Source organism: Neolamprologus multifasciatus, chromosome 22 (genome assembly GCF_963576455.1).
Source record: "Neolamprologus multifasciatus chromosome 22, fNeoMul1.2, whole genome shotgun sequence".
Classification (NCBI taxonomy): domain Eukaryota; kingdom Metazoa; phylum Chordata; class Actinopteri; order Cichliformes; family Cichlidae; genus Neolamprologus; species Neolamprologus multifasciatus.
This window is the reverse complement of record NC_140459.1, coordinates 18816793-18843430: the sequence shown is the minus strand read 5'-3', so window position 1 is coordinate 18843430 and position 26638 is coordinate 18816793. Positions and strand designations below refer to the sequence as shown.

General features: G+C 41.6%; 3 protein-coding genes across 4 annotated transcripts; 1 reads left to right on the top strand and 2 right to left on the bottom strand.

Moving 5' to 3' along the window:
* Positions 1 to 242: 242 nt before the first annotated feature.
* Positions 243 to 5511, bottom strand: snrnp40 (small nuclear ribonucleoprotein 40 (U5)). Its single transcript, XM_085148708.1, has 10 exons — positions 5288 to 5511; positions 3364 to 3493; positions 3169 to 3262; positions 2881 to 3046; positions 2634 to 2756; positions 1663 to 1783; positions 1495 to 1577; positions 1309 to 1370; positions 823 to 926; positions 243 to 592 (listed from the first exon to the last, which is right to left on the bottom strand). Exons 1-10 carry the CDS (start codon positions 5396 to 5398, stop codon positions 543 to 545), a joined length of 1044 nt encoding a protein of 347 aa, XP_085004834.1. The 5' UTR covers positions 5399 to 5511; the 3' UTR covers positions 243 to 542.
* A 44-nt stretch (positions 5512 to 5555) lies between these two features.
* On the top strand, positions 5556 to 12070 carry zcchc17 (zinc finger, CCHC domain containing 17). Of its 2 annotated transcripts, none has more exons than XM_085148709.1 (7): positions 5556 to 5667; positions 6818 to 7015; positions 9173 to 9273; positions 9499 to 9590; positions 9685 to 9785; positions 9902 to 10038; positions 10310 to 12070. In XM_085148709.1, the coding sequence occupies exons 2-7, from the start codon at positions 6877 to 6879 to the stop codon at positions 10481 to 10483; spliced, it is 744 nt and encodes a 247-aa protein (XP_085004835.1). In that variant the 5' UTR covers positions 5556 to 5667; positions 6818 to 6876; the 3' UTR covers positions 10484 to 12070. The 2 variants fall into 2 exon arrangements, with proteins under 2 accessions (XP_085004835.1, XP_085004836.1); XM_085148710.1 differs by lacking the exon at positions 5556 to 5667 and adding an exon at positions 5811 to 5891.
* Positions 12071 to 13425: 1355 nt separating this feature from the next.
* fabp3 (fatty acid binding protein 3, muscle and heart) lies at positions 13426 to 16357 on the bottom strand. Its single transcript, XM_085148711.1, has 4 exons — positions 16167 to 16357; positions 14592 to 14764; positions 13858 to 13959; positions 13426 to 13756 (listed from the first exon to the last, which is right to left on the bottom strand). Exons 1-4 carry the CDS (start codon positions 16237 to 16239, stop codon positions 13703 to 13705), a joined length of 402 nt encoding a protein of 133 aa, XP_085004837.1. The 5' UTR covers positions 16240 to 16357; the 3' UTR covers positions 13426 to 13702.
* Positions 16358 to 26638: the final 10281 nt, after the last annotated feature.

Genomic DNA, 26638 nt, shown 5'->3' with positions numbered 1-26638 from the left:
AATAAGAAGGCATCTGATCGAGCTTACTGCTGCTGAAGAAAGTTTTCCCAAGAGACGTTATTCACTAACTTTTCTAGATCCTGATTGCTCACTCCCTGTTTATGGTATAAGTTTAACCTGATTGTGTTTATAGTGGTAATTAAATGAAGATTAGATCATTTTTCTGGTTAATCAGTTTAGAAATACTTGTAAAGGCTCCACAAACATGACAAAGCATTTCAGTCAGAAAATAATTTGACAGCTTTTCTTTTTTCAGAATATTGAAGTTTATTATAAAGCAGTACATCAGAATAAAAAAGAAGTCGCTGTGGAGGTTCTTGTGCCTGAGCCTAATAATCTTCAAACGCATCCTGAGGTTCTTTTGAAACAGGCTGAAATTACAGAGAGTCCTAGACCACTGTCGAACACCACCCATCCACGTCCAAGGCAGAACACACATACACACACACACACACACACACACACACACACACACACACACACACACACACACACACACACACACACACACACGGATGCACGCACACACACACACGCAGCCCCTACTGAATTTCTCCCATGTACAGACGTTTATCACTGGCACCAGACAGCACTGTGTAGAGAGACAAAGGAGAAAAAAAAAAGGATTCGACTTTGATTTTTGTTTAATGTTTCATAACAAAGCTTAAAGGAACCTAAGCGCCTAACTTAACATAACTCTGGCATACTGACATCCACCTATCCCAATGTGCCTTCAAGTTATCTTAATTAATTCTTGTGTTAATTAAAAAAGTGTTTTTTAGGCCTGAAATACACCTTAACCGATGCAGTTACTTCACTCACCTATAGGCTCCTCTGGGTGGAAGACTACTTCGTTGACCGAGCCTGCGTGGCCCGGCAGTTTGTACAGGATCCTGCGCGATGTGGTGTCCCAAATATACACAAACCTGTAAAACATGATGCAAAAAAAAAAAAAAGGTGTTTACATTTGAAATCGCCATATCGTTAAAAACTATATATGTCATACAGTCACTCACCACTTCATTAGGTACACCTGGTCATCTGCTCGTTAATATAAACACCTAATCTAATCTTATTTTTACTGGTAACAAGTCAGCTGGTTAAGAAATCACATTTTCATCACTGCATCTTTCTTAATTATGTCCTTTGCAGGATACAACGGGACAGAGGTTCCTTTCAGAAATACAGATTCGATGGTCCACTCAGAGTAAAGCAGCTAACCTGAAGGTGACTTGAGCCCTTTGTCCTTTGTGTTTGTGTGCGAGCTCATATTCATGTACAGTATAAGTCTGTGTGTTTGCTTCTCACCTGTCGGCCGAGCCTGCAGCTATCTTACTGCCATCAGTAGACCAGGAGCACCTCAGCAGGTTCTAGATGACAGGAAAAGATGAATTAGAAACAAAGCATTACATGTGTGAGCTGCTGAGGTGAAAGATGAAAACGCTTGCAGGACTCCAGCTGTTTGTCACTTCAATGAAGAGGGATATAACTTACCTTTTCAAAGTTGTGAACGTTGCCCTGGAAAATCTTCACACATCTTTCCTTGGGAGCAAATGGTCGAACATCCCAAATACGCACTACACAGAGACACAGATAGACTTCAAGAACAGGATTCACCCATACAGCCAACCACGTTTATGAGCCAAACATGTCTGATAGTACCTGTGTTATCCATGGAGTTTGAGAGAAGGTATGACCCCTCGGAGCTCAGGCTGAGCCCAGTCACTGAGTCACCGTGTCCGTGCATGTTGTAAATCAGCTTATTCTGCCTCAGATCCCACACCTGCAACAACACAATCAATAACTTTGGGCAGGGTTCCTGCAGAAAAGTCATGCAAAGTTATTCTCGAACATTTTATAAGAGGTGCAAAAGTAAAAAATGATTCACTGCTTTATGGTCTTTGCAGTACCTCAGGGAAACAGCGTCCCAACAGTGGCTAAACACAGAGTAGAAACAACTTTTTCACTTGTATTTAAATGAAAAATAACCAGCGCTGAGCTACACGTTAGCATCAAACCGCTCCAAACTAAGATAAAACCAAAAATATTCATGCAATCCGTTGTTCATGTTGCTCCAGAATTTAAGAGCCACAACCACTGGGAAATTATTAAAAAAAACAAATTATAGTTATTTGTCCTGGATACATTCTAAACTGTCCATGGACTACATGTAAAACCTTAGTTTCACATTTCAGCCTTGTGTTCTTGAACATGACTAGAGGCTCCCTCTCTTCCAAAACGACACAGTGCTCTCAGGAATAATTGAAAATAGTTATGTATGAAAACCTATTACAGCTTTATTTACCCGTCAAGCATGTAACACTTTGATAGGTGGCAACGATAAACAGCCCACTCTGGCAAGTTGTGCTGAGTCCATAGGTCCTGCTCGCTTCTGCTAATCAAATTCCATCTTTTTGCCTTCTTTGGCCACAGGCGTCCAAGATAATTATTTGAAATTAAAGCGGTGCCATGAAGTGAAAAATTGGCCATGCTGAGATTTAATTTCACTAATACACAATGTGTGCTGTGATAATAAAATCCACAGCATAAACAATCTTGTTTTTCAGGATACCCTCGAAAGAACATGGACAAGACGTTCCATCAGCAGTAACGTGTTTCCAGCGTCATTCTACCTTGATGTCATTGTCGATGCCTCCTGACAGGATCTGATCGCTGGTGTCGTTAAAAGTCACAGCCAGCACCTGGTAGGTGTTCTGGAAAGTGTGGATGGCTCCTTTTTTACGGATGTCCCAGAGCTACAGAGCAGACAGTGACATCAAACAGAAAGCACAATCAGACCTTCATGTTTAATTCTGTGGGCCAAAAATGTGGCATCCAGACCTAAAGATGTGGATAAAAAAATAAAGCTGGAAAACTCACCTTCACTGTCCCGTCGTCACTGCCGGTGCAGATGAGTTGGGGTCCACGGCGAGCTGGGTAGCATGTATTAACGAAAGAAGTGTGGCCCTTCAAGCGCTTGATCCTCTCGCCCGTTTCACTGTCCCAAACACCTACAGTTTTGTCTGTGCTGGCTGAGAACAGCATGCTGCAATTACATAGCAGGAAATAACAGTTAGTTAACCCTTTATAAAGAGCACAGGGTTATTAAGCCCTTAATAGGAAGTACTGATTGCATGTGTCCTTTGCTAAAGATCTACACCTACTTACCTGCCATCTGTGTTGTAGTGCAGCTCCATCACTGCTCCACTGTGTCCCTTCAGCGTGGCGTAATTTTCACAATCTCCATACACGTTCCAGAGCACTGCAGCAAAAAACCCCAAAACACCGGTACACACCAAGTTATTCACAGTGAAGAAGTTGTTGCCTCACTGCAGAGATTTATTGGGAGTTTAACTAACTTACATATGAGTCGGTCAAATCCTGAAGAGGCAAGGGTGGCTCCATTGGGGTGAAACTTGCAGCAGTACACCTCACCCTCGTGGCCAGACATTAGCATGATGGGAGCCTGGAGGCTGGAGGTCCGTGGGGGGCCCTATGGGAGACATATACGTGGTTAATACAGAGGTTGAGGTTAAAGAGGGAATTTCAGAAAAATGTACTAATGTGAGGCTATGACAAGAGGACCTTGCAGTACTGTCAGTGGCATGGGTTTTAACTTATATGGTAACACTTTAAACAATAACTAATACAATGTTTCCCCATTATCAATTCTTTCTTGATTCCTGATCAGTTTTCTTTGTGGGAACAAAAGCTGGGATCAAAGGCAGCTGTTGGTATAGAAACGTGTCCTGGCAGGTGACCTGGGAGGGTAGAACCATTGGACAAAGAACTGATCCATCTGGAGGCAGACGATTAAAGGTTTGAGTATCTTGTTTAAAAATATTCAGGTAACTTATCCAGTTTAATCATACTGGATATTTTTAGCTTGTATTTATAATTTATTATAAAATCAGATATGGACTGTGAAAGTGGGTCAAAGTGTTGTTTTGTTTTTTTATATAATAGTCTCAAAAACAAATGTCAAGGTCATATTTAATGAAATGCTGGTGTTTTAATGCGAATAAAGACAATCTGTAAAGATCATCTACCTCCATCTCAAGCATCCTCCTCTCTCACACCAACCCTCTGCATGACATCCTTCACTACATCAAAGGATCTTCTGTGAGGTCTTCCTCATTTCCTCCATCTTCAACATCCCATCCACTATCCCTCCTCTCCACATGTCCAAACCATCTCAGTCCTCTCTCTAACTGCTCAATCTGCAATGTCCCTCTGATGAAACTTTGCATGCATCTTTAGTATTGTCCATTCGGGTCCTTCCCAATGTAAATCTGAACGTTTTAAATTTGTCAGAGCCATGATACACCATCCAAACCATACATACAGCAGGTCTCATTACCATCTTCCCTTTCACTCCTGTAGCTGCTCTTCCACAATCCATGGACTGCATCCTGGCTGTACTCTCCTCTTCCCTTATCTAATGCCCCGTCCGTTGCTTTGGATGTTTGAACCCATTTATGTAAACTCATATACCCTCATATACCCTCCACCTCACCAGGCTCTCTTCCCCCTGCTCCCTCCTCTCACTACAGATCGGCTGCAGACATCATAGTCTACCAGCACTCTTGCCTGGCCTCATCTTTCAGCTTCTCCATCAAGACTGCAAACAAGAAAGGGGCACAGAGCCGAACCCTGACATAATCCTACCCCCACCTTGAATAGTCGAAATGTCAGAGTTAACAGCCAAAGGAATAAAAGACTTTAAGTATCTATTTGTTCTACACTGAGATACAAAGTAGGGGTTACCTGGGAGTAACTTCCTGAATTCAGAATAGAAATGGTGGTCAAGATAGTTGATAATGTATTTTACTTTCTTTATCACCCGAGTTTCTCAGTGTGAACACAAATCTCTTTGCTCGACCCCCGTTATTTTGGAGCTGGTATTATCAATGGTGCTGAGAGTTTCTATCCTTAAAAGATAAAACATTAAACCAGAACACCAAAAAAACATTTTTTGTGATCGCTTTAAAAACTCTTTTTAAACAACAATCGTTTACCCAAATCCAGATGGGTGTAGGAGACATTGTAAAAAGCATCAAAGTGAGAGCTAATGCTGTGCTAATTTTATTTTCATGTTTATCTGTCTCGCTGGCAGCCCAGATAATGAACCTAAAATCACCACAAAGGGAAAATGTGACCTTTTTTCCAGGATTTATATATAATTAATCACAAAGCGTATACAGTATAGTGTGGTTACTTGTTCTAAGTGTTTGAGTCTACTTCAGTAGCCACCCCTCCCGGTTGTAGTAACAGCTACCCTCCGTACCGTGGCCACGAGTTGCTGAGACTGCGCGGCCGCTATCAGCTCCGTCCGGGGCCGCTTCACGGCGGAAGGAACCACCGCCATGTCTGCCGCTCTCTTCATAGGCTCAATCATCTTTACAGGACAAAAATCCGCAAAAATTTAAAGCTTTAACGCTACAATTTACAAAAAATGAATGGACGTCTTTCATACGAGACGTCGGAGGAAGTAGCACCAACGTATCAACACAGAAGAAGTACTTCCTGTGAGCGCGAGGAATACTATTGGTCGAGGTTTGCAACAGCTAAGATGGTTGGCTGATTGTGAGCAGCAGATTAGCCGCTTCGCTTGTTGTTGAAACGTTTTGAACCGGATGTAAAATAACCACCGTATCAATCCGAAAGGTAACGCTGATATCATTTTAAAATTATTTTCTCTGAAATTATTGCTGCATGAGGTTATGTTTATTTTTTATTATAAACTAGAACGTTAAGCAGGCGCGGGCCCATTTTCTTGTTCATATTTTATTTATTCTATATCTGTTTATTCATTTATTATGGATCTTTAGTGTGGCTAACATTAGCCGAGGAGCTGCTGTTCCATTCAGCTTTTGTATTTGAGATAAAAAGTGAGTCTAATAGATTTTTATTGCTATCCAAGAGATCCAACACACAGCCGTGAAGCTCATAAAAATCAGTTTCGGGTACAAAAATATGACACGGCTGAATAGCAAGTCAGTATGCGAGTGGGGGTAAAATAATCATAATAAATTAAATCAATCTCTTTTTAGAAATAGCTTTTGTATACTGTTAGGATCAAATGAACTGCGTTGACATTTGACTTCAGTAAAAAAAAAAATGTCTTTGTTTTAGCATGAAATTTCATGACTTTTCCTAAAGTGACCCAAAATACACGAAAATGTTTAAAAATTCATAGTGTTTGTACAATGAGGCTGTTCTAGGTCGTATCTATTCAGATGGATTTTAGATCCACCGGTGTGGTTCAAATAACAGAAAATTTTGGTTTTAGGGAATTTTAAAATGGTACATTCCATGCATGGAATAATAAATTGGCATGGAAGTATTTATATATTGAGGTCATACAGAGGTCAGAGGGCGCCTTGGCACAGACACAAGATCTGAAATAGGATGCCATGATCATGGGGTAGTTAGAACCGTTGCCTTACACCAGGAAAGTTCCTGTTTCAGAACCTGTCAGTGGCCTTTAGGTGTGAAGTTTCCTCTAGGTACATGGGCTTCTGGCCACACTCCAAAGACATACATGCTATGTGATTCTAAATTGGCTGTGGATGTTAGGTGAATAAAGTGCTTAAAAATGCTGCATGCGTGTATAGTTCAAATGTGCTTGTAGTCTAAAGTGGTCATAAAGACTAGAAAACTGATGTATAAATTCAAAAACAATGCAAAAGTACCCGCCATGTAAGAATGTGACCTACAAATAAACAAATTAGAATTAGTTTATTCTGAGCAAACAGAGTTTAAACTCACTAAGATTAAAACAGAGATCATAAATGCACATGATCTGCCATTTCAGGGATTGTGGGAATCCAAGTGCAAGATTCAGTTATTGGTAACCGTGGCTGTTTTGAGACGATGTCCGACCGTGACCGCCGACCATCAGAGCCGGCTGGGCTGGATGGTTTGCCACCACTGTACAGCATTGCCAAAGGAGAGGTGGTTTCAGTGCAAACCTATGGAGCATTTGTTCGACTGCCGGGATACAGGAAGGAAGGTCAGTGAAAAGATTTGATTATTCAGATGAAAAATAAAGAAAAATAGGTTGAAGAAGAAAAAAAACAAAGTGTTGTTTTGTCTGGAGATCTCTTCCTGTTAAAGGGGAGTTCTTCCTTCCTACTGTTACCATGTGCTTGCTCATAGGGGACAGTCATATTATTGGAGTTTTTCCTTTAAAATTGCAGGTACCTTACAGTACAAAGTGTCTTGAGTCAAACAAAACACTTTATACTGTTATACTATACTTGTTGTTGTGAATTGGTACTATGTAAATAAACCTGAAAACAACAAAACCCTTCAAAAAGGACATACATGTAAGTATAGTAGGTAAGTCTGCCCTAATTATTGTAGCGTCTTTACTTTACAATGGGTGACTGTAGCTCACAGGTCATCTACTGATCGGAAGGTTGGTGGTTCGATCCCTGGCTCCTCCAGTCTGCATGCCAAGTATCCTTGGGCAAGATACTAACCCCAAGCTGCTCTCCGATGCATCCATTGGCATGTGAATGTTGTTATAAAAGCACTCAGTTTAGAGTCAGTGCTTGGGAGAATGGGTGTGATTGGCTGAATGTGGCATGTTGTATACAGCGCTTTGAGTACTCCTGGAGAGTAGAAAAGCGCTATATAAGAATCAGTCCATTTACCATTTACAATACAAAGTACCTTGAGGTGACTACTGGTGTGATTTGGTGCTATATAAATAAAATTGAATTGAATTGAATCAGTGTACTGTCTCACTGTGCGTAAGAAGACAAGGCTGAAAGACTTCAAAGACACAGGTCAAAGTAAGATATTTCACATTCTTGTTATGTTTTTAAAAAAATTCTTTTTGGCTTATTAGCACAATCATAGTTTCTTCTATTATAATTCATTTGTGTTATCTTCGTAGCAACAGAAATTGAAGATGTGTGTACAGACAGGAGGTGTGGGAGGATTGTTGGGCGGGGTTGAAGAAGTGGGACACGTTGATGAAGTGGGATGACTCGTATCTATATTTACACTTGGGTTACCTCTTTGATAATGAAGTATGATTTATTGTGGCTTGGCCTTGACCTACATGTCCAGTTAAACAGCAGCTGTTCATTTTCACCACCGGAGGGCAAACCGAACAACTTGTGCTCACACATTCATAACCTGTAGCCTAAAAAATTTTTTGGAGAGAACTTGTATGATTTATTTAAATTACAGTCCCGTTGAAGTGAGAGTCAGTTAAAGTGGTTTGAAGTAGATGTAATGATTAAGCCACAGTTATATGATTTAGTTGGTCAAATGTTATTGAAGCTTGATAACAGCCAGAAATAAGTTTGATTCTTAATTTAGTATTTGGGTTTTCACTTGTCATCCAACACGTATTCATGTGTCAACCTTTTCTGTAGGTCATGAATGCTCACCATGAAGTGCTGTACAAAAGTCTTGAGCCACTCCTTATTTCTTTATATTTTGCTAGGAAAGAGGAAAATGGGTGCAGTGATTTATTCAAACCTGTGCAAACATGAATGGAAATACAGAGTTTGTACAATTCTAATGAGCTCAAAAGTTAATATTTGTTATAACCACATTTATATTTCACAACATAGTCTTACCTCTGTTACCTAACTTTCTTGTAATTTCTTTAGGTAGTCTTCAGGAATAGTTCTCCAGGCTTTTTGAAGGACATTCAAAGCTCCTCTTTGGATGTTGGCTGCTGTTTGTTCCATTCTCTGTAAAGATGTTCCCACACTGTTTCAGTAATGCTGAAATCTGAGCTCATGGGAGGCTAATCCATGACTGGTATAATGGTGTTGCATTATAAGTTTTTCTATCTAGGTATGCTTTTGCTGCATTGGTATCATGTTTTACAGATGGCTGTAGACACTCTTGTATTTTCTCATGACCTCCTCTGTACATATTGACAACGATATGAACAAAATAATAATAATTTTGGATTCATAACTCAATAAGACCTGTTGCAACTGTTTTCAATCCACTTCTTGTGTAATGTGGCATTTGGCCTTCAGAAAGAGCTGAAGAACTGTTGCTCAAGACCGTTTTAAAAATTACGAAAGAAATTCTGGTTCCAAATATAAAGACATGAGGGTTTGCTTAAGACTTTTGAAAGTATTAAAGTATTTTAGGTGATATCTAAGTAAATGATATTTGTCCTTTGCTTTCACAGGTCTGGTACATGTGAGTGAGATGTCAGCTTCCCGGGTGGAGAACGCTTCAGAAATTGTGGATGTGGGAGAACATGTGTGGATTAAAGTCATAGGGAGAGAGGTAACAATATCACACGTGTTTTGGACAACATTCGTTAACTGAAGGTATTCTTCAACTCCAAACCCCAGAAAGGCTGCATTAAAAGCCCTCCTTTACCCTTAAACCTGAAAAGGTGTCAGAAACTGCCACTCCAGTGGGCTCAAACTCAACCTGGTTCTCATAAAGATAGTCACAGAAGTGCACACACAGAGCAGAAAGTTTACAGCTTCTTCCTCTGCTCATCAGATTCAGGGTGACAAGGTGAAGCTGTCTTTCTCCATGAAAGCTGTCAATCAGGGAACAGGGCGGGACTTGGACCCCAACAATGTTATGGCAGAGTAAGTGCTTACGGATTCATTGTGTGTGTTTGCATGTGTCTGCACAGGTGTGTGTGTGTGTTGTTAACATCCGTGTGTGTGTGTGTGTTTATAGGCAGGATTCAAGGCGGCGTAAGCAGTTTAGAGACCAAACCAGCAACAGGATCACGCTGGAGGCTGTGCTCAACACAACGTGTTCAAAGTGCGGCTGCAAGGGTGAGGTGACATCATGAGTCATGTGATGTGTCAAAGAGACTGTGCTTGTTTCACACAGATGGCTGATTTGTTTGAATTCACACTGCAGTTGTTAAATAAATCATTACTCTCTTCAGGTCACTTTACAAAGGACTGTTTCTCTGCTCCTGGCCTGCAGTACGCTCTCTTGCCTGAAGAGGACGATGAAGAGCCACAGCAGCAACCATCTACAGCCGCACAACATCAAGATTCAGACAAAAAGAAGAAAAAGAAGGTGACGATGTGACCTTTAAAGCCCTGCGCAGCTCTTGCTTCCTTTTCCGTTCTACCTTTCCTTTGCTGATTCTCTCTTTCTCTCTTTCATCTGATGCAACAACCCCCACATGTCTCTCTGCATGACATGCGGTTCTGACCACATTGGGAGTCTGTTGCCTGGAAAAATGATTTTGTGCTGATTTAAGAGGAACATACTTCAGTGTTTGGGTTTTGAGGTATTGAAACTGCTTTTTTGTGCAACTTCTTTGTTTTTAACGCCTATTCTCCAGGAAAAGAAAGCAAAGAAGAAGAGTAAGAAAAGGGAGAGGAAGGAGTCTGAGAGCGACAGCAGCAGCAGCAGCAGTGAATGTAAATCCAAGAGGAGGCGGCAAGAACACGAGCGTGACAGAGACGACAAGAAGAAGAAGAAACACAAAAAGCACAAATCGCACAAACACAGCTGAGACAAACACAGGGTGAACGTGGTTGGCAGCAGACTGAGAGAAAGACTTCCAGCTGTAATATCTAAACCTTCATTCACTGTCTGTCAAGTTCAAAACTTGAAGGGAAGCGCTGTAAATACAAACATGTGATAATCTCCACTTGTCCTGAAGTTACCCCTCCATAAAGGGAGGAGTCTGCCACATTGTGTAATCAGATAGGTGCAATCGATATGGCGGCAAGTGGCTATCCCTTTCCAAAACCCCGATATTGTTTACAGCTGTTTAGGATCTGGGAAATCCATTAAACACAATCGAGAGGGTAAAAAAAAGAGAAGGGAGACATACGCGCACGCACGCACATACACAAGAAATAGTTAAGACATAAACAGGAAGTGTAAGGCACCACAAATGAGCTTAAGAGTAGTGTAATAACATGATAGCCTGAGGTTGTCTGCTGGTTTTGTTTTGTTTTTGTTTTTTTGTCTTTTTGTGTGTGTTTGTGTGTCTCACCTCGAGGAGACGCTTTAAAGTACACCCAGCCGTCTTCCTGCATGTCCACTGTTTGCTCCATTAAAACTATTTTTATCTGTAAAGGTAACAAAATGTCTCATGATCTCTTTGTTCAAGGACCTTGAACTCCTAATGTTGCTGTCCTTGGAGGACCAAAACACATGTACACGCACACGCAGTGGAATTTTTCAAGCTCTGGTCCACCCATAACCAGTTAATGTTTTAAAGCCTGGACAGGCGCCCCTACACAGCATAGAGCCCAGGTTATGTCACCAACTTTTTGTTTTTTATCAGGGTTAGAGGCCCAACATCTTGTTTCTTCTTCTCTGCTGCTTTGACCCAATTTCAAGCTTCTGCTTGTGAGGCTGCGGAGAGAGATCGCTTCCAGCTGCGGTGGTTTGAAACGGCTCCAGTGCGATCCACCGTCAGCGGGTTTAGTTTATCGCTTAATCTCAAAAATGTTCTCTATTTCTTTTCCTTTCTCTGCTCTGACAGTTGTATGAGACACTCGGCATGACTGCACACCCAGAAGTGTTGCATTAATACACATACCTGGATTACAACTGCAGTAAACTGTGGATTCTGCATTCATTTACAATGAACTGCAGGCTTTAATTTTAACCTTGGGTTAATCTTATGTTGCTTTTTTTCTGTGCAGAGTGTTCCTGGAATAGGTGGCACATTATGTTTTAAGATGTTAAATGATTTGGAAAAAGATTGTTTAAAGGCAGCTAGAGGAAACTTTTTTTTATAAATAAAAACCTTGTGTTTTAGAGTTATTATCGCATTTTCATTAGTTCTTTTTCTTGATTTTCAATCCAGTGTAGTTCTGAAGTAATTAGCAGACACTTTGATGTCTGATCCTGATTGCACAGGGTATCTGTCGACGGCTGTTCCTCTTGGGAGTTCCCTCCCTGTTTTACAGCATGGAGTTGTTATCTGTAAATTTGTCTGCGAACACATTTGAGCTCCAGATGTCAGTTTTCAAGCTAGCCATGAAAAGATTTTCAAGCATGAGCCGTTATCGTTTGCTCAAATTGGAATTACAAGTGTGATCCAGGTACTGTATCAGCCTTGTGATGTTTCAAATCCACAAAGTACTGAGCACTATGACTGTATAGTTTATACAGTGTGCACATGCACTGTACATACCTATATATGATATATGTGTTTGGGTTAATATCATAAAATGAAAAACAGCCCCGTGAGTGAGCATAATAAAAAAGCTGTTCTGCAGAAATGTAGTAAAAATCCAAAGTTTGAAAATGTAAATGTATAGTTATTTATTTAAGGGCTCCAGCGTGATTACAGTTTTGCATGAGCTTTGCATAAAATCAACTGTGCTCTGTTCAGGAGCTGTGAAGCCACATCAACATGGTGTCATGGCGACGTGAAGAAAATTCAGACCAGGTTTAGCCTGCAAGAGGACCTCTCACACCTGTATGTTACTGGCTCAAACTATGTCACTTAGTGCTCAGAGCTGCCTTAATTCTTCTTGGCAGAGATTCAACAAGGTCCCGGAAACAGCTTTTCTGCTCATTTGCTTTGTTTGTGTTGCAAAACAAAGCAAAATTTTCAACACACTGCAGGTACAGTGCGCAAAAACAGCCGCATCCATAATCTCTACCCTTACTCCATTCATTCGTTCCTCAACCATTTGAGCTCCGGGTAACTTTAGGAGGCAGTCGCAGCAGGAGGTGGCCCGGGTTCCTCCTCCACCCTTTCACCCGTTCACCCTGCATTTAGGTGGCAGTGCGTCACTAGCACATGACACCAGTGTACCCCAGGAGGGAATGATATGAATTTAGACAGCACATGCACAGGCCTAATTCAAGTACAGGCCATAACATTATCCACACAAGTACGAAAACTTTCCTTTAACCTCACCAGGGCAAAGGCAAGATCCACAATCATCTGTGCACACACACAGGAGCTGTTATGAGGCTATAATTAACCTTCATGTGAGTCCCTCTAAAGCCCACTGTGATGGAAAATGTGGTCACACATCTTGAGTCTATAGTTGTGTTGGACTACTGAACTCTTCCACCCTCCTGTTTAAAAGTACAGCTCAGACTGGAACAATTTCACGCTCAATACGCCTCAAATTCAGCCCTGAATGCACGAGATCAACCTCGCAATCAGCCTCCCCGAATAAAGCTTTAAATTGATCATTTAAATCCCAGATCACTTTTTACTGAGCAACTTTTCTTGTACCTCTGGGCAACGGACCGTCATTAAAACAAAGAAAAACACATCCAGGGAGCATTTTTTTCCCTCCAGTCTGTCCATCAGTTTAGACACTTTTATTTGAAACGTTTCAGAACTCCACAGGAAAACTTTTCAATGTTGCCTGGAACATGTTGCCATGTTCCAGGCAACATGTTCTTCCAGGCCACATTCTTAAAAAAAGAAGAAATGCAGACCTGGAGTCTTACAGAGAAACAAACATCAAAAAAATGGATGGAATTTATTCAGTGTTTCTTACAGTAGAATGAACAACGTATAAAGGAGGTGGGGAGGAAGAAAAGGAGGCGGAGGTCACAGTCAATACTAAATTAATTAATACTAAATTAATACTAAAAGGGACAATGACGGGGGTCGATAGCAGCCATATGAGGAGGTGGGGTTGTTTTTCTTTTTGGCCTGTTTTGAAGAAGTGTTAAGGAGTCTGGGATGCGGGATTTTAGTTGATGTAGGTAGCTGCTGAAATGTTGTGGGATTTCTTTTTCTTTACTCTGCCTTCTCGTAGCGACGCTCGCAAACAACCTCTCCGAGTTTGAGTGTCTGTTTGAAGAGAGAAGAGAAGTTACATACACATACATACAGAAGTTACATTTGAATTATTCTTTTTTTTTTTGGGGGGGGGGGGGGGGGGGGTTACTGACCAGCAAGAGAACGTTGCCGTTGACTTCCCTGACCAGGCTGGTCTCCTTTTCGTCCCACCGCTGAATGTGCACCAGCTTCCCGTCCTCTATCTTGACAATAGACTGGCGGGGAGCAGAAACGAGAGTCAGACACACATCCAGCGAGCGAGTGAGGATCATTTAAATCAGTGGTTCAGCTTTCTGTTATTTTATCCGTGCGCTTCACCTTTGCGTAGACATCTTTATAGGCAACTACTGCACTTTTCCCATCTCATGGCAAGCTTGTAAAAAAATACCTAAAGTTACATATTAAAGAATGCAACGCAAAGGAACTGTGCAATCAGAGAGGACGACAACGACTTGTTGGGTAATTCATGTGCTCGTGCAACAGCCCACAGAGACATCAGTCTGAATGTGAGCTCGCAATAGCCACAGCTTCTTGCCATCACCAAACACTCTGCATATACATTTAGTTAAAGTGTATGCTCCTTGCTCCTTTCCCCCGTAACGTTCCCTTTAAACGCTACCGCGCACTCAACTTTATCTCTTTCCCAAAGCTTTATGTCATCCCATCACGACTGTTTCCACGGCGATCCATCAGCCTTATGCCATATTTCTGTATGGTTACTTCTCCAGTGTGCAGGGAGGTTCCAGCAGACTTCTGCTTACCTCATACGAAGCCTGCTTAAAACCTCTTTCATAAAAGTCTAAATGCAAGGTTTTGCATTGTACAAATTGGACCTTTGACCTCTCACCTTGACCTTCCTGTCATCAGCGGTTGTCTCGTCGAACTCCACTCCCAGCTTGAAGCTGAGCTCTGTGTTTTTCATGGTACTCTGGGTCTTCAGCGTCACCGTGTCACCGTCCACTGAGATGATGGTGGTGGGCTTGGTGAGGTTGGCCACTTTCCGTGTAGCAAAGCCCACGCCTGTGTAACAACACAAATTTAAAACAACCAGGTAAGTCAGGTGAGGTGTGCTGAGGGTGGATTATCCCCGTGGGAAATAAACAAGTCTAAAGGTGAGGCAGAGACTCAACCTGTTTCTCTGCCGCTGGCACTGATCCTCTCACATAGGGGCAAAGGTTGTACCAGTGTATCAAGCAGATGTTGAGATATTCTAGCGCGACTTAAAGGAAACGTCCTGGGAGTGTTTACAGATACCGAAAGGAATATGTTGTTGCACATCCAGAGCAAAAGCCATTGGTTTGCCCCCCGGCTGCCCTTCATCTGACATGCCCTCTAATCTCTCCTTTATCAGCCACTTAAGCGTGCTGCATGTTCTTCAAACGCTGCAGAGTCCCTCTGACCTGGGTGAGTGCCTGTTTGGGCATGTGTGTGTGTGCAAATTATTACCTGCTTTCCTGGTGTGCGTTTGTGTGTGTATGAGGGATTGAGTGAATTTGTTTCTCTGGGTAAACGTGATTCACACCATTTCCTTTACTGAAGGGAAAAAAATCTGTTTCTGTTTGAAGTTAACGACCCAATTCATTTACAGCAGCGACATTCCCATAGTACATGTATGTGTAGATGCCTCATCGATTAAAAGGACTGGGGTTACAGGTTAAAGGGCGTCTGCTTGTTACCGTGACCAGAGGAAATACGTCGATGGTGATATGGCTCTACACAGCTGTAAAACAAACTCCATCCACCTGCCTCCATCCCACGCTCCACAGCCATGTGTGTGAAAGGTGTTCCAGAGCCAAACTATATCTCCATGTTCCCGTCCCACAAGCTCCTCCTTCCAGCTTGATATTCAGCTCCTCCCATGACCTCACACAATGAACAGCTTTCAGCGAAGGTCACCCACATTATACTACACTGTGTGTGTCTGTGTGTGTGAATGCCATTCAGAGATTCCCACAGTGGGGCTGATTTTTTTTCTTCACTCAAAAAAGAAAAGGGGGGGGGGGAGGTCCTCCCTCCTTTCCAGCACTTGGCCCATGTGGTCAGCCATGATTCCTCTTTTTCCTCCCCCTGGTTCCCATCTTCTCCTGCTTTCTTTCTGTTCCCAACCTACGCCTCACTCCACCCTTTACTCTACAGCCTACTCCTTTATTTCTCCATTTGAAGCCTCCCTTATTTGCTCCCATGATTGATCATTCTTCCCACACCCTGTATCAACAAGCTACTTAAAACAGTTTACATATGAAACACACCTTATACCATTTAGCTCACCTCAAACCCGTCTCTACATGTGCTCGCTTGCAGCACTGGCACTACTGCTGCATCCTCTGCTGTTTCACGCGCATGCGCACACACTCCCCTGCGCAATGTGCACGCATTAAAAAAAACAGAAGAAGAAAGAAATAGAAATACACGGAACACTTACCCAGCTCTTTCATGTAATCATCAAATTTATCGCTCTCCTTGAGGAGCCATGTGCCAACGAAAGCATCGACCATGTCTGCAGCGGTGCGGAGGAATGAGGGCGAGAGAGAGAGAGACGGTGTGTGTGTGTGTGAGGGAGAGAGAGAGGCGGCAAAGCAGGGGAGCGTCAGAATGAGAGACGAGAGAAAGAGACAGGGGGAGTAATGTAAGCACCACCAGCTTTGCTGTGATCTTACTGGCTGAATGTACCGGCTGTTCGTGATGTCATCAGTCTGTGTCACCCGCAGACTGCCGGGCGGGGGATGGGGAGGAGAGGGGGGGGAGCAAAAAGAGAACATGTGATAGCCTTGGTTTTGTCAAAGTGATCGCCATGCAAATAAATTGTGTTTGAATTGCTTGAAAGGTTTGTTTGCATCTGCTTTCTGTGCGTATTATCAGCCTTAATAAAGAGAAGGATCAGAGAGGGCTTTAGTAGAGAAATCAAAGAAGAAAGGGCAGAGTGGAGAAGTTAATGGGGAGGAGGTGGAGGAGTACGAGGAGGTGAGCCTGAGGGAAAAGAGGCCCACCATTGAGTCTTTTTTTTTTTTTTTTTGCAGCTGTTGGTTGTAAATGTCTGTTTTCTCTGCCCTTCTTTTACTCCCCAGTTGTTCTCGTCATCTCTGGTCTCTCCACCTGGGGGCTTTCCATCCACCTGCACTGTGTGGTTTGCCGGTTATTTTGATGACCTAAATGTGGCTCACCAAAGTGTGAAAAGTGTAACCAAATGTGTATGTGTATTTGTGAGAGTGCTTGTAAACACAGATACAGGTCCGAGTATGCTGGCAGCCGTGTGTTGCAGTTATGACTGTGAAGATAAGAGTGCTGGTGTTTTACTATAGTGCTTGTTTTCTAGACACAAATACAAAACGTGTTCACCTCCAACCGGTCAGAGATTGCTGCCCCTTCCTGGTTCTGTTAAAAGATAGTTTTTCCTCCCCGCTGTTGACAAAGTGCTTGTTCATAGGGTTGTTTGATTACAGTTTCAAACGACTTGCAATACAAAGCGCCTTCAGGTGATTGTTGCTGTGATTTGTTGCTATTGAATTGATCTGTATTAACCCTAGAACACTATCGCTGGGTGATTTTCACCCGAGCAAATACATTTACATGATTTCTCTCTCCTGCAGCTGTTAGCGTGTCGAGCAGACTGTGCCTTCACCAGGGAAGTCTCAAATGTCCCAGGAATGAGTGGATCAAAGACCAGCCTTCCAGTGTCATTATTTATTCTTTTTTTTTTTTTTGTTAGGAATTTTCCTTTTGTTAAATTCCAGATTTTTCTGTAATTGGGAGCATTATTTTAGGGTCCCCCCCATGACACTTTTTTCATTTTGTTAGACGTGGCACAGGTGAAAGTAAAAGCAGACCACTCTGATTCAGATCCCTATCAGATCCCTGCTACAAAGTCCACGTAATATCTGGGTAGGCCTCTTGGAGGACAGAGCAGGTCCTTGTCTGCAGACTTCACAGCAAGTTAGTGGGTGCCATGAGTCATTTCTCTTTCAGCTCTACCAAGCTAAATGAGTATTTCTGGCTTTTGCAACAACACATCTGACAAAGTGGACTGCCTTAGTTTGCTGCATGTGCTAAAGGGAAACTTTGCAGAGTCCGGACAATCAGATCCAGATGTTATAGCATAATAACTGCATTGTAAGACTCAATAAATACACCTTGTTGTTATGTTTGGAGTCAGACATCTTCCTGGTGCAGAAATACTCCACCAAATGTGGAGTCCTTCCTGACAGAAAAGGTACCATCCATCCATCCATTTCTGAAACACTTTTGGGGAACACATTTGGGAGATTAAAAACAGGAACACAGAGGGCAAGACTTCACTGATGGAAGCACATTGTTCCTCGGTCTTTCCATTGCTCTCGTAGTTCCTGATCATACAGCAGAAACAAGCTAAATAGGAATAGAGCAGCATTTTAGGAAATATGCAGAGAGATCCAGGCAATAAAATATTAGCTTAGCACAGAACCTAGAGTAACTATTTAGACAAGGCATCTGTCCAAAGATAAGTTCAGACAGCTGCAGATGCCAAGCACAAGCAGTCATTCTAGTTATACTTTTACAAGTCCACTGGAGTCAGCTGCGTTTTTTCTCCTCCTTTTAAAAAAAAGATTACTCATGTGGTTTTTTTTATAGTACTCAGGTCTGTATTATTAAGCTTTTGAGTTACAGATGGTTGATGTTTCAGTTTTACTCAAAGAACGCAGTTTTTGGTAGATTAGTCTCATTTAATACCATTGTGAAGTATCTAGGCTAACCAAGCTAGCTAACTAGTGTTAGGCCGTGTCCCCACAGAAAGCAGGAAGAAGCATATTGCTTTGAAGCTGACAGTTGGTCCCTAGTGGATGTTCCAGGCCCCAGTTGCTGGCAACTCTCCTGGTGTTGTCCAAATATTGTCACAAAACACAAACCATACATCAAATAATTCCTTCAAAGCTAATTCTTTAGCGTCCTGTGGTCTACATGGATGCAAGCAGAGCCCCTGAGTAAGTCAGAGTCCTGTGAGCGGGCGTTCAGAAATCAAAGTCGTCATGTGGTTCATGTAGCTTTCAAATAGTTCCTGCAAAGGCTTAGCAGGCAGTTGAAATGTGTGGTGATAACATACAGACTTGTTTGTTTGTTTTTGTTTTTTTAACTTCCAACCTTTCAAAAATGTATCTCACACTTCTGTGCTGCTATATTTGTCAGCTAGCATATGTTGGAAACCTTCAGAAATATTGCGAGGCTTGTGATGAGCCACCATTGCTGCAACTGAAAATGGTCCATTGGAGAGATTGAAGACGGTGCAGCTCTTATCAATACCATCCTTCCAACGACTCTGGATGCTAGCTGCTTCCTGTGTGGATTCAGCTGTAGTCTTAGCTGACAACGCTCCTGGTATTGTCCAAGTACGCTCCTAAAATAAGGCCCTACTTTTATATATATTGTATTAGAGAGACTACTTTGAATGAGAGTGTTATAATTTTCTAATTCAACTCTTAGCATGAAAGCATTTCTCACCATTTCAAAAATCTTTTCAAACTAATTCTAACTTTAACACTAACATCCAGTCCTGAAAATGTCACTCTGAGATGTGTATACAGGTCAAGTGTAATTTCCTGCCTAAAACTTAAAAAAAATAAATAAATAATTCAAATCACTCCTCACAAGTACAGATGTAAAAAAAAAAAAAGACCCGTTTTTGTCCTCACTGTGACATAAGTCCCTATGGGTTGGTGTGCAGTCAGGTTCAAGTCCCCAAAGGGCATCATAAACTAGCCTCCATGCAGAAGCACAAATGTCCACTTATTATCTATCTGTCTCTCTCAGTGTGACGAAATTCTCCCCTATCTGCTAATGCATGGTCAGATCTGTGGACGTTGTGTAATAGCAAACATGCATTAAAATTACCACACTGTCAAACCACACACAGACACACACGGGCAGACAGAGTGGTCAACAAAAGTCAATAGTGAATACTTATTGAACCATGTTACACACTCTGTCCTACTGCCCTTGTCCTCCACCGGCCTCCCTTTGCTGGTGTCAAGTAGTGTGTCTAAACTGGCACATGTGTGCGCGCTGGAACGAATCAGTGGTGCGCACGGGTCTGACACTTGACATGAACAGGTGTGAGAAGGACACATGGAAAAAAGAGAGGAGGAGAGGACAGAGAGAGAGGAGGTGAAAGGTTAAAATCGTTTAGTTCCAGCTTTTCCTCTTACCCTCCTTTGCCTACATTGGATTTTATTATTTAAACAGTTACATAGGTGGTAACTGCGCAGATGAACATGTCACTCAAATATATGTTTATATGTATGCATATATGGCTTAAAATACAAAGACTATTTTATTTGTTTGTGGGGGGGGGGGGGGGGGGGGTTCTTCTGCCTATAAAGGCTAGAATCTAAAATTAAAAAAGAACACGTCAGTCCTGTTAATGTCTGTGGAAATATCTTTCCAAATGTGTGTGGGTGTGTGTTTGATCTTATGCAATCCTGTGATATAGTGCTCTGGGATGCCACTATGGTCATAACTCACATAGAGCTTTTTCTGGGAGTCTGAGGCATAAAATCCCCTCTTCATAAAGACTTACATATGTGTGCTGGAAACTTTAGCTGTGCTGGGTAAAACCATAAATTCAAGTGCAGTATAAACACTATTAAGCGTAAGTAAACAGAGATAGCATACCAACATTTGCACTAGCAGGTACATGAGCAGTGTCTTTATTTTAATCTTGGTTAATATAATTATCACCTCTAAGCTTCTTTTGGGTTCAGCCTGTTCAATCTGAATACAGAGCAAAATCAGTTTTCTAGGCTAGACTGCTGTTTGCATTGTCAACTGCAGATAAAACCCCTATAGCTATCTAGGAGAAGCCTGCACAGAGTGTTTGTCCTCAAAACACAGCACAAGCAGGGATGTGTGCTGGAGTGCATGTGTGAACATACATGTACGCTGACCTCACATAACTACAAGGCTAAAACCAATTTCACAAGCATAGAAGGGTGTTTTGGGGTTTTTGTATAGAACTTTATGCGAGTGTGGGTATAATACAACTAAATAAACATCTGGAAATTGCCACTCCCTTCTGTAGTGTGTTCATTCAATCATATATTGGCTTCTCTCTCGGCAAAGCTTATATAATTTTATTCACACTGATTTGTCTATGCGGCGCTCAGAATAGAAAATTACAGGGTGATTATGAACATCATAAATCAGCATGACTCAGATTGCAGAATGAGCGACAGACTTTTAAACGTGTTATTTATTGTGCACCCACCTTTCAGCATGGCATGTTTTATGAGATTCAAGAAGTTTGTCATTGTTCAATTTTTTCAACCAAGGTATGCAGAACTCTGAACATGCAAAACCTTTAAGCAGATGGACAGCAGCAGAAGACGGCACTGGGTATCACTCCAGTGAGCTAAGAACAGGAAACTGAGGCTGCAATTTATATGGGCTCACCAAAAGTAGACAACAGAAGATTGGAAAGACCTAGTGTGACGAGTCTTGATTTCTGCTGCAACAACAACATGAAAGCATGGATCCATCCTGCCTTGAATCAATGGTTCAGGCTGCTGATGGGGATATGATGGTATGGGGGATAATTTTGGGAACACTTTGGGCCACAGCGTACCTGATTATTGTTGCTCACCATTCCATCCCTTTATGATCAGACTGTACCTTTTAAAGTTTGATTGCAGGAGGATAACACACAATATAACAAAGCTCAAATTGTCTCAAAATGGTTTGCTGAAAACGACAACAAGTTCTATATACTCAAATAAGCTCCACATTGACCAGATCACAATCCAATAGAGCACCTTTGGGATGAGGCGGAACGGGAAATTCCATCTCGGATGTGCAGCCGACAAATCTGCAGCAGCTGTGTGATGCTATCATGTAAAAATGGACCAAAATCTCGGAGGATTTTCCAGCACCTGGTTGAATTGTTGAGACAACGCCGGTCTCTGCGATTCTTTTGGTCCTGGTAGAGATCACGCTGAGATGTTTCCATGTTTTACACAATCCTTTTATTACCCATTATTCTCACAGATGCATCTGGAGATCAGCACACTGCATTTCTATGCAGTCCTATGCTAAAGGCTGATCTAAAGAACTCCACACAACAGTTACAGTTATAACCTCTGGTCTCCTCCCCCCTACAGTAAACACCCGCACAATGGAAATACACTAGTACGGTGGCCAAGGGTGCTGACACCCTGACCCCCACCTCCTTTTAAGGTAGTGTCTGCTTGCCCTTTGTTTGCTCCTCAGCCTCAGTAACTCTTGCTTCATGCCCTGGGGGTGGGGGTTGATTGTCCTCCTGCCTGTACCTCAGTTCTTTGTTCCCATCCCAGGCCTTTTTTCTATTTTGTATCCTTACACCCATTACCACAATATTATAATGTTGCAAGCAATCACAACTATATTCTCTTTAACTTTGATGTACATTAAGGAATCTATTCTCAACAGAATCTACCATGAATGAAGGCAGTTCTGAAGGGAAAAGGGGTCCAACGCAGTGCTACAAAAGGGTACCTAATAAAGTGTCGATAGAAAGGGAGAGAGACAGACTGTAATGACCCGACTGTCACTTGTGGTTTGTTTGAGGCATGGAAATGTTCTATGTGGCATCACATGACTAGTCAGCCACGGACATGTGGCTTCATGTGACCATTCTGTGATCATTTCCAGTCTTTGGCAAAAGCCAGATGAATATGAACGTGGTAATGACGATTTTTTCTTTCGTTTTTGCACAGGACTTATTCTCCAGCTTTCAACTGGTAAATAGAATTTTGTGGGTCACCCCATACACTTATGACCTGGTGCCTGTGTAGCAGATTTCAAACGGTTGACTGCGTTGTGACGACAGACACAGACTGGCTGGAAACTGGATTTATTTCTAAAAGACAAAGTGCACCAGCAAAATCAGTGTCACACAGCAATAGCAGGCCTCTCCTCATCCCAGTGTGGAGTCCATGCAGCTCTGCTTACAATATATAAAAGAAAATACAATCTATCAAAACAACGGTGTAGTTTCTCTCAACAGCCACTTTAAAATCAAATGTTATAGTGGGGTAAAACACAGACAAATATGAAGCCACTAATAATAACTTGTAATATTTAAATCCCCACTAAGATGGATCAATTACACAATACATATTCAAACAACTTTAACTTTTCCCAACATGGCTGAAAATACTATTCAGTGTGCAGCCTCAGGTCATGAACTCATTATACACATAAAACAAAACCTATACATTTACACATACCAAAAAGACAAAGTGCAGCAGCAAAATCAGTGTCACACAGCAATAGCAGGCCTCTCCTCATCCCTGTTTAGCACAAGTAAGGAACACATAAACGGATGGTGTAACAGATAAAAGGCAGTTCCAATTACTATTTTCCTCGTTCAAAGCAATCAAAAACACTTTGGGAGCTTTTAGCCATAAGAACTAATACTTAGCAAAGAAAAATACATCAAATTTAAATGTATAATTTAGTACAAGGAGAGGAGCTACAGATAGTATGCCTCACCAGTGTGGAGACCATGCAGCTCTGGCTGGGAAACCCCACACATGCAACATGTTTACATGTGGCGTCACACTGATTAATGCCCCCACTTCAACAGTGACACATGGAACCTTAGTTTTACAAAAATTAAATTTACACAAAAAAAACAAAAACAAAACTATATACAATTTTGAGAATGTTCACACTCCGTATATTATATCTCAGCTACACCTGACTCTTGTAGTTTTGAGGAACTTTAGTAGCAGTGGTTAACATGGATGCATGTACACAAATGGCTCATCTGGAGTCCTGCTGTGGATGTCACTGTAGAAAATAAAGAATTTAACAGTATGTTGCTTCCTCCACCAACACTATTGACTCACTGCTCTTCCTGATTAGCTGAAGGCTGTTTTTTTTTTTTTAATGTTTCTATTTTCAAAGCTGTTACGCTTTTATATACATTTTTTTATTTGTGAACACAGTGGAGTACGTTTACTCTGATTCATCTGCACAAACACTGGTAGGGTTCAAAGTGGCCTGCGTGGCTTTATAGCTACTCCATTTTCAAAATAGGCCTAAACATGCTAATGGGTTGTTTTTCCTCCACTTCATAATTGTTCTGTTATGTTGATAATAAAAAAAAATAATGGAAAAACAACTGTTGTTGATTTGGTTCTATAATTTAATAATCGGCACAAAACATGTTGTTTCTGTAATGCAACTTTGCAGCTGCAGAGTAGTCACACATGGCAAAAAAAGATAATAGTAAGAAAATATTTACACATATAATACGGATAGGTTAGTATATACTTAACCTAAATATGATTATGGGGTTCATACATGAAAAATGGCTCCTTTGACAGTAACGTTTGCATATGCCTGGGTTAGTCAAAAGATGCCTGACTTTGACTGTGTCAGAGCTTTTAAATGTCATGGATGTTTGGATGAGTGGAGCCCAAACAGATGGCCTCCAGGGTGTGTGGTGCCTGTTATGACATGCGCAACAGCAGCTTCTTGTTAATGGTTACTAACCAGTAACACTAATAAAGTGCAACTCTTTTAGACACTGGGTTCAGAGAGTCCATGCAGAGAAGCATCCTGGCTAATTTAAAAGTAAGTTAAAAAGTTAAAGAAAGCATAATTAAAATAAGATTTCTTAAAGCGTGCCAACCCAAATGTTCGTCTCTGAAAGGCTTTTAGCTTATTAGAAAGCACCAGCACTGACATGATTTGTTTACCGTATCTGATACGCCTAAGCTCAAATTCCTAGATTTGCTCTGCATATCCTCCAGTGCCTACAACAAGCTTTAAAGAGGAAAAACAGACTGAGTCACTCAAGGACAGAGTGCTGAGTCAACCTGTCGTCTTCTTTGGAATTTGTATGTTTTGTAAAAAGCAGTCAGAGAGATACACAGCACCGCACCGCAGCATTTTACAGCTGATTCAGGTTTCTGTAGCTGGATGGCTCTTCCAAGGAATCGCTTAGCCCTTTTCAAGAAAACCACATGGAACCAAGTCCTCTCTGCAGGCAGGAAGATATAGTGAGTACAGGAGCCACATCTGCTGGTCAGAAACATGAAGTGCAATTATGTGAACACGTAAATCAAAAATTACCACCTCTGAGATATTTACCCTGATTTAAACTTGTTAAAATATTATCTGACCAAGGATTTGATCCAAAAGACTGAATCAGTGTGAATGTGATTGCATCAGTGGAAGTGTCGTGCTGCAAAACCTCATGAAGAAAGTGAAGCACTGGATATTCGTTTGCCTGTGACCCACATTTCTAACCAAGTTTCACGAAAATTAGCAACAAATGGCGGAGAAATTATCCACATTAACCCTCCAGGGTCAGCTCCAGGTACGGCTCTTCTGAGCTCCCTGCTGAAGTACTCTGAAGTTAAAGTGTATAAAATAACAATAAATATTAAAAAAGATGGTATTCCTCCTGATATAAAGGCAAAATAAATAATAAATATAGTCCTAGCAGTCATCTGAGCTTTTGTCCTCTCTTTGAGAAAACACACGTACTGTTACGTTTCAGTGGTGCGTCCAGGATCAGGAGCCGGAACAGAAGTTGATGCTTCCTGATCCAATATCAACGGTATCCTGGGAGACAGAGCTGTGTGTGGGGGGTGGGGGCAGCGTATCAAAAGATCAACTACAAACTGTGTGTTTCATTGTGTATGTGTGTTAAATTCCATCTGTGAAACTATGGTAACCCCCTTCAGACTGGCAGCTCCTCTCCCCCTCCGTCAGTGTGAATTGTCACCATATCTCTATTCCAGTCTTTGTGATATAAAAGGCTTTGTTTGGGGATTCATTTTTCTCCCTCATTCTGTGGCTGAAACATAAAGTGATTTCACAAGGACAGTAGCTGGCTTTAAGCACAGACGAGTCAGTTCATGTTCTCTCTTTTCTGAGAATTTTAAAGATGAATGGAGGACGAAACTGGCATAGACATTCAAGCATAGCTCCTCGATATAAAAAAACATGGCTCTTCTCTTACATGTTCACTGTTTTAAACCTCTAAGCCATGAAGTCATCATCTTCTAGGACTGACAATCCAAATATACAAAGAGTAAAGTAAGAAAACAAGGGCAAAAGAGAGCGCAATGGCATACAGTGAATGGCGCTGATGTGGATTTAAACCAGCAATAAGGCCCATGCTGTGTTTTTAACCACTAGATCAACCAAATCCTATCTATCCATCCATTTTCTTCCACTTATCCAGTTCAAGGTCATGGCTGAAGCTGGAGCCTATCCCAGCTGTCATAGGGCAAGAGGTGGTACATTCTGCACAGGTTGCCAATCTATCACAGGGTTAACGCAGAGATTCACACTCTGGCCAATTTAGAATCACCATTTAACCTTAATCAAATTAAACATGAAAGTCTCTGGACTGTGGGAAATATTGCGAAATAAATAAAATAGCGACAATCACTTACAGGTAGACTTTTTAAGAGAAAATATAGGCCTGAATCTAAGGTTAAAATATGAATCTGAAAAAAGATTAACTATTTTGTTGGCCTGTCAGAAATGTGTCTGGGTTTCAACCCTTGATGATCCCAAACTCACCCCTGAGGTTAGGTGCAAGTTGCTAAGGCGCGCACACACACACACACACACACACACACACACACACACACACACACACACACACACACACACACACACACACACACCCCAACCCACAAATACATGTGGAGGTTTATGTATATATTTGAGCCTGTGTGGATTAGAGAAATTCCAAAATAAATTCAAACCCGTGAACCCAATTCTTGCTTTACAAAGTCATCAAAGATGTATGCTGTAGAATCAGTCTACTCTGTTCAAAGAAATCAATAATACTCGGTGTCAAGTCTTGCAGACAAAACTGGATACTTCCGGTAAAAATGCTCAAAATAAAGCCACGCGCCCGCTACA

Excerpts from the sequence above, each read along its gene's own strand:
- fabp3 (XM_085148711.1), bottom strand. The coding sequence starts at position 16,239 with ATGGTCGATGCTTTCGTTGGCACATGGCTCCTCAAGGAGAGCGATAAA. Across the intron at positions 14,765-16,166 it reads TGATTACATGAAAGAGCTGG|GCGTGGGCTTTGCTACACGG; the intron begins GTAAGTGTTCCG and ends GTTGTTACACAG. Across the intron at positions 13,757-13,857 it reads ACGGCAACGTTCTCTTGCTG|ACACTCAAACTCGGAGAGGT; the intron begins GTCAGTAACCCC and ends CTCTTCAAACAG.
- snrnp40 (XM_085148708.1), bottom strand. The coding sequence starts at position 5,398 with ATGATTGAGCCTATGAAGAGAGCGGCAGACATGGCGGTGGTTCCTTCC. Across the intron at positions 3,263-3,363 it reads AGGATTTGACCGACTCATAT|TGCTCTGGAACGTGTATGGA; the intron begins GTAAGTTAGTTA and ends TTTTTGCTGCAG. Across the intron at positions 1,578-1,662 it reads AAACTCCATGGATAACACAG|TGCGTATTTGGGATGTTCGA; the intron begins GTACTATCAGAC and ends GTCTCTGTGTAG.
- zcchc17 (XM_085148709.1), top strand. The coding sequence starts at position 6,877 with ATGTCCGACCGTGACCGCCGACCATCAGAGCCGGCTGGGCTGGATGGT. Across the intron at positions 9,274-9,498 it reads TTAAAGTCATAGGGAGAGAG|ATTCAGGGTGACAAGGTGAA; the intron begins GTAACAATATCA and ends TCTGCTCATCAG. Across the intron at positions 10,039-10,309 it reads ACAAAAAGAAGAAAAAGAAG|GAAAAGAAAGCAAAGAAGAA; the intron begins GTGACGATGTGA and ends CCTATTCTCCAG.